The 12,395-nt window shown below is 43.8% G+C and overlaps 1 protein-coding gene across 6 annotated transcripts in view; it reads right to left on the reverse strand.

Annotated features, from left to right (window-relative positions):
• The window catches only part of LOC139537196 (seizure protein 6-like), a 242,084-nt gene extending 229,951 nt beyond the window's left edge, over positions 1-12,133 (reverse strand). For all 6 annotated transcript variants that reach the window (XM_071338233.1, XM_071338236.1, XM_071338231.1 and 3 more), the window contains exon 1: positions 11,789-12,133. In XM_071338233.1, the coding sequence (XP_071194334.1) occupies positions 11,789-11,873 (85 nt within the window). In that variant the 5' untranslated portion in view covers positions 11,874-12,133. The remainder of the gene's footprint in view (positions 1-11,788) is intronic.
• Between the last annotated feature and the right edge of the window lie 262 nt (positions 12,134-12,395).

A 12,395-nucleotide genomic window follows, 5' to 3' on the forward strand; every position in this document is an offset into this window, starting at 1 on the left:
GTCCAGAGCCTCCAGCGATGCCCTTCAGTCCGGAGCCTCCAGCGACGGCCTTCAGTCCGGAGCCTCCAGCGTCGCCCTCTAGTCCGGAGCCTCCAGCGACGCCCTCTAGTCCGGAGCCTCCAGCGACACCCTCTAGTCCGGAGCCTCCAGCGACGGGCTTTAGTCCGGAGCAGCCAGAGTCTCCCTCCTGTCCGGAGCAGCCAGCGTCGCCCTCCTGTCCGAAGCCTCCAGTGACGGGCTTCAGTCCAGAGCAGCCAGAGTCGCCCTCCTGTCCGGAGCAGCCAGAGTTGCCCTCCTGTCCGGAGCACGCTGCGAGGGTCCCCAGTCCGGGGTCGGCGGCAAGGGTCCCCGTCCCGCACCAGAGCCGCCACCGCGGATAGATGCCAACCCAGACCCTCCCCTATAGGTTTAGGTTTTGCGGCCGGAGTCCGCACCTTTGGGGGGGGGGGGGGTACTGTCACGCCCTGACATTAGAGATTTTATGTCTCTATTTTGGTTGGTCAGGGCGTGAGTTAGGGTGGGCATTCTATGTGTTTTTTCTATGTTTTCTATTTATATGTGTTTGGCCTGGTATGGTTCCCAATCAGAGGCAGCTGTCTATCGTTGTCTCTGATTGAGAACCATACTTAGGTAGCCTTTTCCCACCTGTGGTTTGTGGGTAGTTGTTTTCTGTTTTGTGTGTATTACCTGACAGAACTGTTTCGTTTTCGTTCTTCCTCGTTGTTATTTTGTTTAGTGTTCAGTTTTGATAAAATTTATAACATGAATACTTACCACGCTGCGTTTTGGTCACCTTCTTCCCAGGACGATCGTTACATGCATCACATCCGGCCGTGATTGGGAGTACCATAGGGCGGCGCACAATTGGCTCAGCGTCGTCCGGGCTTGGCTAGGCCGTCATTGTAAATAAGAATTTGTTCTTAACTGACTTACCTAGTGAAATAAAGGCTAAATAAAAATAATAATAATAACAATTATTCAATTTAGCTGAAAACTCAAGCATTCATACACGCATGCATGCATACTAGCCTACATACACACCTGTGCATAGATACACACTGACCTACACACACTTTATCCATCCATATGTTGCTTTGTAAATTGCAATATTTTCTGAACAGTGAATAAATCATAACAGATGAAAAAATAAATATGCAAGAGTACAGGATTTACCATCAAGGTCAGGCTTGTTCGATAGAGTGATGTTCTTGTCTCGACTTTAGGAAATCACACTGCAGTAATACGTCAGAAGGTAAATTGCTGACTAAATTGTATTGAGTGAATTATTGACAAGGTCTACAGCTAATAATTATGGCTCCAACAAGCACATTAAAACCAATGATCTATGAACTGTACAGATATTACAATTACAATATACATGTAGAGGTGTAGCCTGAGTGGTGGTCTGATCTACACACACCAACCAGATAGCCTAACTTCTCTATGTTATTTGGGTGTTGGGCGGGATTGGAAAAATAACACACTCACATACATGTATCATTGAATACCAAAAGCAGTGGCGAGTGAAAAATTATAAAACAAACCAATGTCTCCAAGCCGTTCTCCCTTCCCTCTGTCTTCTACCTGTGAATCATCTAGCTTGAGAAAATAAAAACACACATACATTTACTTGGAGAGCCATCCACTCAAAGCCAGGTCCCTGAAGTGAAGTAGGCTGATCACATTCACATGCAAGTGCTCCACAAGGAACTGCAGATAGATAATACATTTTAAACATGGCTGGAGAGAAGAGTAGTATTTCACATACGCTATAATCACACCAGCCTTCAAGGCAGCTTTTTCTCTGTCTTCCAATGCATTGGCAATGTGCAGGGAGAGGGAGCTTCAGCACACAGACATTTAGCACTGTCTGTCTGTCTCGCTGTTCGTCAGAGCTGCTGGCGCTGGCTGAGCAGAATGGCTATATACACCAGGCTTTCATCTCACCACACACATACAATCCTCTCAGCTACAGTGGCCGCTCTACAGAAATATAGGCTGTGGCTGTCCTGGGAGTGTGTGGTTTTGTTTCAGTGTGAATGATGTGAGAAGGGTGGGTAGTCCAAGGAAAATTGATTGGTTTGTTTATGATTGGTTTGTTATTTACAAGTACAACAAAATGGACTTTTAGCCAATGCGGCCATATTACATAATATATTGAATCAGTTAACCAAAAGAAAGGTAAAACAATAGGTAAACTCAGTGATGAAAACCTTCATAAATGAATGAAAGAGATGATATAATGACTGAATGCACACAATACAGCTCTTTACGTTTTTATTTGATCAACAACAACGAGGGACACAGGAGTCCTCAGCTGGGCTTTGGCCTCATTATAGCCTCATAAAGACAGAAAGCCTTGGGCTCGTCTGGCACCACATGACCACCTTCAGCTGAGTAGGCAACATCCACTTTTCAGGGGAAAAGGTAGACAGCCTAGGACACGGCTTCTGCTTTTGGACGCGCGCCTCGCTGTTTACAGTCCCAGTGAAACATATTGTATAGCAGCTAGCTATGGCACGTTTGCTAGCTGGCTCTCTGAAGTTGTTTCCAACTGGAATTGTGATACTCCATCTTAACTCCTCCTCCACATTTACAAGAAAGTGCAGAAGAGAACCTCCCCCGACAGTTTTTTCCTTTCTCGTCATGACCAGAATATGGAGCATGTAGTTTCAGGCATTTCTTTTACGCCTGCTACGTTAGGTTACCACAGGACGGATTTAACCTGGAAAAAGCCCAACAGACCAATCAATGTGAGGGCCTAACAGAGATCCGGCTCCTCTGCTAACTAATCGAAAGAGGAGCGTCCTAATTACAGGCCACTCACTGCACAGTCTGCACTGACAGAACAGAACAGAACAGTCTGCACTGACAGAACAGAACAGAACAGTCTGCACTGACAGAACAGAACAGAACAGTCTGCACTGACAGAACAGAACAGAACAGTCTGCACTGACAGAACAGAACAGAACAGTCTGCACTGACAGAACAGAACAGAACAGTCTGCACTGACAGAACAGAACAGAACAGTCTGCACTGACAGAACAGAACAGAACAGTCTGCACTGACAGAACAGAACAGAACAGTCTGCACTGACAGAACAGAACAGAACAGTCTGCACTGACAGAACAGAACAGAACAGTCTGCCCTGACAGAACAGAACAGAACAGTCTGCACTGACAGAACAGAACAGAACAGTCTGCCCTGACAGAACAGAACAGAACAGTCTGCACTGACAGAACAGAACAGAACAGTCTGCCCTGACAGAACAGAACAGAACAGTCTGCACTGACAGAACAGAACAGAACAGTCTGCACTGACAGAACAGAACAGAACAGTCTGCACTGACAGAACAGAACAGAACAGTCTGCACTGACAGAACAGAACAGAACAGTCTGCACTGACAGAACAGAACAGAACAGTCTGCACTGACAGAACAGAACAGAACAGTCTGCACTGACAGAACAGAACAGAACAGTCTGCACTGACAGAACAGAACAGAACAGTCTGCACTGACAGAACAGAACAGAACAGTCTGCACTGACAGAACAGAACAGAACAGTCTGCACTGACAGAACAGAACAGAACAGTCTGCACTGACAGAACAGAACAGAACAGTCTGCCCTGACAGAACAGAACAGAACAGTCTGCACTGACAGAACAGAACAGAACAGTCTGCCCTGACAGAACAGAACAGAACAGTCTGCACTGACAGAACAGAACAGAACAGTCTGCACTGACAGAACAGAACAGAACAGTCTGCACTGACAGAACAGAACAGAACAGTCTGCACTGACAGAACAGAACAGAACAGTCTGCACTGACAGAACAGAACAGAACAGTCTGCACTGACAGAACAGAACAGAACAGTCTGCACTGACAGAACAGAACAGAACAGTCTGCACTGACAGAACAGAACAGAACAGTCTGCACTGACAGAACAGAACAGACCAGTCTGCACTGACAGAACAGAACAGAACAGTCTGCACTGACAGAACAGAACAGAACAGTCTGCACTGACAGAACAGAACAGAACAGTCTGCACTGACAGAACAGAACAGAACAGTCTGCACTGACAGAACAGAACAGAACAGTCTGCACTGACAGAACAGAACAGAACAGTCTGCACTGACAGAACAGAACAGAACAGTCTGCACTGACAGAACAGAACAGAACAGGCTGCACTGACAGAACAGAACAGAACAGTCTGCACTGACAGAACAGAACAGAACAGGCTGCACTGACAGAACAGAACAGAACAGGCTGCACTGACAGAACAGAACAGAACAGTCTGCACTGACAGAACAGAACAGAACAGTCTGCACTGACAGAACAGAACAGAACAGAACAGTCTGCACTGACAGAACAGAACAGAACAGTCTGCACTGACAGAACAGAACAGAACAGTCTGCACTGACAGAACAGAACAGAACAGTCTGCACTGACAGAACAGAACAGAACAGTCTGCACTGACAGAACAGAACAGAACAGTCTGCACTGACAGAACAGAACAGAACAGTCTGCACTGACAGAACAGAACAGAACAGTCTGCACTGACAGAACAGAACAGAACAGTCTGCACTGACAGAACAGAACAGAACAGTCTGCACTGACAGAACAGAACAGAACAGTCTGCACTGACAGAACAGAACAGAACAGTCTGCACTGACAGAACAGAACAGAACAGTCTGCACTGACAGAACAGAACAGAACAGGCTGCACTGACAGAACAGAACAGAACAGTCTGCACTGACAGAACAGAACAGAACAGGCTGCACTGACAGAACAGAACAGAACAGTCTGCACTGACAGAACAGAACAGAACAGTCTGCACTGACAGAACAGAACAGAACAGGCTGCACTGACAGAACAGAACAGAACAGGCTGCACTGACAGAACAGAACAGAACAGTCTGCACTGACAGAACAGAACAGAACAGTCTGCACTGACAGAACAGAACAGAACAGGCTGCACTGACAGAACAGAACAGAACAGTCTGCACTGACAGAACAGAACAGTCTGCACTGACAGAACAGAACAGAACAGGCTGCACTGACAGAACAGAACAGAACAGTCTGCACTGACAGAACAGAACAGAACAGGCTGCACTGACAGAACAGAACAGAACAGTCTGCACTGACAGAACAGAACAGAACAGGCTGCACTGACAGAACAGAACAGAACAGTCTGCACTGACAGAACAGAACAGAACAGTCTGCACTGACAGAACAGAACAGAACAGGCTGCACTGACAGAACAGAACAGAACAGTCTGCACTGACAGAACAGAACAGAACAGTCTGCACTGACAGAACAGAACAGAACAGTCTGCACTGACAGAACAGAACAGAACAGAACAGAACAGAACAGTCTGCACTGACAGAACAGAACAGAACAGAACAGAACAGAACAGTCTGCACTGACAGAACAGAACAGAACAGTCTGCACTGACAGAACAGAACAGAACAGTCTGCACTGACAGAACAGAACAGAACAGTCTGCACTGACAGAACAGAACAGAACAGTCTGCACTGACAGAACAGAACAGAACAGAACAGAACAGTCTGCACTGACAGAACAGAACAGAACAGAACAGAACAGAACAGAACAGAACAGAACAGAACAGAACAGTCTGCACTGACAGAACAGAACAGAACAGAACAGAACAGTCTGCACTGACAGAACAGAACAGAACAGAACAGAACAGTCTGCACTGACAGAACAGAACAGAACAGAACAGAACAGTCTGCACTGACAGAACAGAACAGAACAGAACAGAACAGTCTGCACTGACAGAACAGAACAGAACAGAACAGAACAGTCTGCACTGACAGAACAGAACAGAACAGAACAGAACAGTCTGCCCCGTGGTTCCCCTGAGCGACAATGTTCAATATTTCTGACATGGCAGCAGATGTGAAAACCTCTCAATTATACATGCGGCAGGATCCTCTGGGATCATGGTTAAATACCTCTCAACACAGGGATGAGATGCTCACAACCACGACCACAACCACATCATAGCCCTGTTGGTAGGAAGAGTGCTAGGAGGTAAATGGCAGGAACCGAGTGGCACTCTTCTATAACAGAAAAGCCCAGCAAACCTACACAGGGGACAACAACACAATCAATATATAGATATGTAGCAAGAAGTAGTATGAAGTTGGAAATAAACTAAAAGGTTTTATTTTCCTAAGATTAGGATTGGATGGATAAGCCTCCACTGGACTGCCTGCTATTCAGGGAAGAAAGCTCTTCTGCAATGGTCAATCAGTTTGAGATAACAGCCTGAATTGTTTTGTACTTGCACAGCAATATCTACAGAAAACACATCACCAAAATCTAATATTCTGCTTTATCCGATTGCAATCGTTGTCTGAATGCGTACCTGTGCAAGTGTGTGCAGCTTCGGTTGTGTGTGTTTGCTTATGTGTGTGTCCTTTAAACTGCCTCCTTTAAACAAATCACAGAAAGGTTCTCCTAAAATGGAATTAGTTTTGTGAGGGGGAGTGATTGGAGTGAGCTTTTTTAGTAGTCAGGCTGAATTTCGTAGTCAGCTCCCATGGCTGGTGTGGTAAAAAAAAAGAAATCTGCCATCTGAGTCAATGTAGGACACCACAAAGTGTGGTAGTATTTAGCTAGCTTGTCTGAAAAAGCAAAGTGCGTAAGTCAGACACACTACCAATACCATTGTGTTTGGCTTTGCCCATTTTCAATTACTTGTGAAGCTGCTATCCCCTTCCTTGATCTATCCACAACATCATTATCTCACTCTGCTACTTACAATATGTTTACCCTTCCTGATGAATTCAATTACATCTTTTCAGAGGAAATTACTGTGGGGGTGGCCCTGCCTGGCTGAGGTCAACGCTGGCTGTGAATACTAAAGCTACTCCTCCAAACACATTACACAGGCTATTACCTGTTGCCTTCCACACGGTGCTACCCAGCCGAGCTAGGGCCTCTGTGCCAGCCCAGATGAAGTGCTTTCTAGATGGGATCTGGCATTCAGAACAGGGGGAAGAGAGCTGGAGCTATCCCTGGGCCTAATTGTTTCAGAGAGCCAGCTCCTCTGCAGCCCAAGCACACGCCACTCCTGATTAGAGAGGTGTGTACGCAGCCTGGCAGAGCGTGAACACTGGGGTGGGGGACTGGGGGAGGGGCTCACCACACTGACTGTTTTTTTTTGTGGGACAGTGATTGTAGGATTGATAAGGCAAAAGGCCCAAGGGACGGCAGCTAAAAGCTCAGCCCACTCTGCTCTGCCTTGACGAGGTAGCAGCAGGCAGCACTCTATTCAGCTGAGAGATGGAGGTCAGAGGTCAAATGGAGGTGGACACGAGAGGCAGAGAGGGAGGGAGAATCCACTTAATCTACATTGCCACTGATGTTGGCGAGTCACGTTTTTTCAATCCCTGACCCTCTCTTAACCGCTTCTTGCCTCGACCCTCTCTGTTGAGGGTGATATATCATAAAAGGATTGGCTGTGAGTGATGGGATCCGCCTCTGAAGAGATTTCTTATTTCCATCGCTGCACGCATGGCCCGGGTGAAATGGGCTGCGGTCGGTGTGAACCCTCTAAATGTGCTTCACCCCACTGGAGATTACCAGGAGAGTGACGAGAGGAACCATCACGATCTGAAAACGGATGATAAGTCCTCCTGAAGAACCTGCTCATCAAATCCTTATCTATCACCAAAGAGCCATACCCAGGGCCACTTAGAGTGAAGCAATGGTAAACAGCCATGAAAGGTTCCATGCTTTTCTCTAAGCTAAGGTTTTGACGACTAAAGCAACCCCTTATTTATACAAGAACAACGGAATTAATTCTACATTGAGTACATACAGCAACAAAATGTCAAATAGAGAAAATCATTGCAGGGTAAAATGTAAATGAATTCAGAGATTATTTTAACAAGATATTTACAGAATAGTTTCCACAAAAATATAAACCTTTTAAAACACATTTAAAAAAGATGATGACTGACATTACAATGCATGTGACATACTGTAAGAGCAGAAAGCCTTATCAGATGGAGAGCTGACAAATGGCAGCATAAAGCCAGGTTATATGCTCCACCTGGTAGGCCGAGAGAGGCAGAAAGGCAGAGAAGCAGGGAACGGCACTGTCAGGCGCCAAGCCCGGAAAAGGGGTCATTCTGGCATAATGACTCTCATTTACAATTGACAAGCTGAAGGAAAGCGAAACTAATTATGACAGCGTGCAGATGCTGAATGGCCCTTGATGAAGTTAATCACCAGTAATCCAGAAAACAGGTGTTGAACATTTTCTATCCCCTCCTCTGAAATTACAGGATGATCAGAATTCAAGAACGTGCAGTATAATTGAATGGGACGTCTGCTGCCTGCCTGTGTGCCACACACTCCCACCACCTTCCTAAAAACGCTGTGAGGAAACGATTACTCCGGATCACAAAGAATGACAGGCTTTCTCTCCTCGCTCTAAAATGAGGTGGGGGTGTCACTCATTTATCTCAAATGCTCCATCCGTGACTAAGTTGATGGTGGCTTTATGAATTTTTTTTAGGCTATAGACTGAATGACTGCATGCTATCGATTAAGAGTACATCAACTTACATAAGCTTGTAATTCTATTGAGAAATGGTCAATATTTGATTTTCTATGTTGTCTACAGTACATCTATCTGAAAGTGGAACTAGCTACCCCCACCCTGTCTCAATATCAAGCTCCCACAAAACTTGGGGAGGATAACTGTGTCCCCAAGAGCAAAAATAAAATATGGACTTTTAGTGAAAACTCTGTCGTGCAATTTAAATTAATTTGCAATTCTTAGAGTAATAAGTACCTGTTTCCAAGCATATTCCAGCCCCTGAACCCCCATCTAGCACAAACCATGGGTAATAATCCTTCATTCTTCCACAACACAGCTCTGTTGAATGGCTCATTATTCTAATCATAGACTTTCATCTTTAGTACAATATTCAAACCAACAGTGGCGTGTCAAGGAGAGCTCCATCAACCAGGAGGGGCTCGTAATTGATTTAATGAGCTGCAGGATACATAAAACATCCCCAAACTCAATCTCCTAGATCCCACCCTGCACATGTTAGCACATTCAGATAATGTGGGACACTGTACAGAGATAATGGGCTCCGAATTACTGTGAAAATGTTGGAAACACAAACTACTACTACAAACCAAGATATCCAAAGAAATAATGGGAAATCGTTTGTGTGTGTGTGTGTGTGTGTGTGTGTGTGTGCGTGCGTGCGTGCGTGCGTATTGTAGAGAGCATGAATAGCATGCATGATAGCCGCTCTTTAAAGACAAAGGAGAAAGGTGAAAGGTCAGACCTTAAAATAGCTTAAGATAGATAGTGATCACTGAGCAGTAATTACCCTGTCAAGATGAATACCATTCCATTGTATTTCAAGGTGTTAAGCAATTTGTCTCTAGCCAAAGCTTTGAATCCAGGCTGACATCAGCCATACAAAGAAAAGTGAAGCAAGGCTTGGTTTTCTGCTCCGTGAAAGTCTGATGCATTAAAAACATTGCTCAAGTTTACACAGAAAAAAACACCACAAGGGCACATTTACATCGCTGATTGTTATTATTAAATATCTTCAGCCTTGAATGCACTAATGGAAACTATCAAAGGTACTTTGCTCTAACAAAAATACTGTGTGCATTTTGTTCCTTCTTCCAGGAGTGTTCAGCGGTGAGCGAGGGATGCTGGTCAGCTGGTGTGTTTACGGGGAGGCTGTTGTAATTCTTTAAGCAGTCAGCAATGAATTGATCTCATACTAAGCACTATGGGCTGTCACGACACAGAGAAGTTGTTGTTTACTTGATGCTTCGTCGTTAGGCCTAAATAATGCAGTCATAATAATGACTCAACATATGACATAAACAGTTATGCCTGGTGTCAGCTGACAGCTACTGTAACTTCATATCATGTCTTTAACTGTTATTTTTTTTATGTAATTGGTCAGCTGAATCGGTCAACCAAATCAATGGCTTGTATCATGACAGTGTAGTCAGTTGTCATAATTTGACACCAGGAGTGAAGACTTTTTTATTAAATCTAGTTATATAAGTATTTATTGGTCTGTCATCATCTGTGAATAAAGGGAACGTACACAACACATTATGCCGATGAGAAATCAGTGTATGACATTGAAATACCCCTTGAACATATTGGTCTACTGTACCGGATGACTGCAATAGAGAGTGGGAAAGCTGTTGACGCAGACTGTCGGCCTGTTTATACACTCTCACAGTTAGTACTCTATACGCAATCCTCTAAGCTCCTTAGACAAATAGCTAATGGTTTCACACAAAGGGGAATTTGCAATTCATAGGGTCTTATTCATAAAGTATTTGATGGGATCTCTGTGTAGAGAGCCTGAACAGTGCATGGCATGAGTTATTTACATGACATTATGGATACAGAATAAATTGCATGTCTCATGATGCATAGACTGGCTCAGATGAAGTTCATGTCAGTCTACAGTATCGATCCAGTTTCTATGAAAAATAAACGATGACTGAAAAACTAAACTCATAGATCTGCAGGTGAAAGCAAAGAGGTTAAATATTCACTTGCTCAGAGGCAAAAGGAAAAAATGATGTGGTTTCTCATAATCATAGGGATGACTATTGTGGAGAGAAAATAGTAGACTAGCCTAAATTGGTTTAGGACATTTAAAAGTCACATAATTGAATAAAGATTGGGATATTGTTTACAGACTACAAAGTTCGAGTGACATGGCTTTATAAAATTGTGTGGACAGAACATAAATAACTGAGACCATTGCACCTAAAAAAATATATATATTTGTTTTAAAGACCGTTGCACTGTGCAATGGGTAGAGGCGCTTCCCGCTGTAGCACTCAACTGTGTCAAACAGCTCGGTCAGTAATCTCCATCTTCCTGAGGATTAGAATCTTATTCACCGTCTGCCACATGGACCATCTCACACAAATAGTAAAGGTCTGCGCACCCCGGTGTTGCGTAAAATGTTGTTCTAGGCTACTCCTAATTGTATGCTACATTATTGAATATGACTTTTCATTGATGTTTCTTAACCAGAAAGGCAGTATTGTATGCCATAATTATTATATACCATTACAGTTGTTCTTGGAATCCGGTTGTCAAAAACCAAAACAAACGTGTTGTGATAGAGTACAAAGTAGACTCCTAAAATGTTTTTTACAAACCCCTTGCCCATTTTAATGAATCAAGCAATATGATCAGTAACTATGTTAATTGAGAGTGTATGTTATGTTTGGTGCAATATTTACATTTGTATTCCATATATTTACAGCATATATTTATTTATTAACTAAGGGCATGCTTAACTTTTGTTCCATGTGTTTGTTATGACTAAGTAGAGCTCTAAGCTTGATTAAATGTATATAATGATGCAAACACAGCCAGTGAAACATTTTTAAATATTACATCATGTTTTAAAGGAATTAAGTAACGTAAGTCCCTGTGACGTTTTCTTTCTGCTTCCAAGTACTAAGGGCTTTTGGGGGATTTTACTTTATTGTAGACAGACCGGAATGCATGCGAGGATATCAGGGACAGAATACAGATCCTTGTCCTTAATGGACTTATGCATATAAATATAGAATTATACTAAGAGCACAAACACACTTGTAGATCTGGTGCCAGGAACAGTTGATACCGTACGCGGAGCCGTAGGGGCTGATATCGCAAATAGTCTACTATCGTAGCAGACTGACATTAAAACGTAGTCATTTTCTCCAGAACTCCACGTAGGACTGAATCTATTTCTTACCTTGCCCATGTATGCTTGTCACCGCAGCAGCGAGAACCAACACCGTAAAGATGACGTGTAATTGGTCGTCTCTTCTTATACACATGTCTACTGAAGTCGAAGTCGCTCTCTGCTCACAGAATACGTCCTTGTATTAAATACTTTCCAGAGCAAAATAAGCAAACGTATAAATAAAATGTCCGTGAGGTCTGTGAAACACAGAGAAAGCCGTGCTGCTTTTGCACTTATTTAGCAAGTCGCGCAATAAGCAGATCTGACAAGAATCAACTGAAACGCAGAGCCCGTTTAATTGTAACGCTCAGTAAACAGATTCCTGGCTCTCTGTGCTGTCAGCACCGTCAAGACAGCTAATACGCTGCTGACGCTTCAGCACCATGGACAGCTCCTAGCGTCAGCAAACGGTACAACTTCCGCCCCGAGGAAAAGTTACTACTCCGTATAGGACTGGGCATTTCAAATGCGCAACAAATCACATTTCACATAGATATTTCAACTTTTTCAATGACTCTGGCATGTATGCATGCATGTTATTGCTAGAATTTTGAGAACTCGATGATCAGCATATATCAAAACTAAAAAGTGAGCAATAGCTACATTTCAGTGTTTG

The sequence above is a fragment of the Salvelinus alpinus genome, chromosome 13 (assembly GCF_045679555.1).
Source record: "Salvelinus alpinus chromosome 13, SLU_Salpinus.1, whole genome shotgun sequence".
NCBI classification, from domain to species: domain Eukaryota; kingdom Metazoa; phylum Chordata; class Actinopteri; order Salmoniformes; family Salmonidae; genus Salvelinus; species Salvelinus alpinus.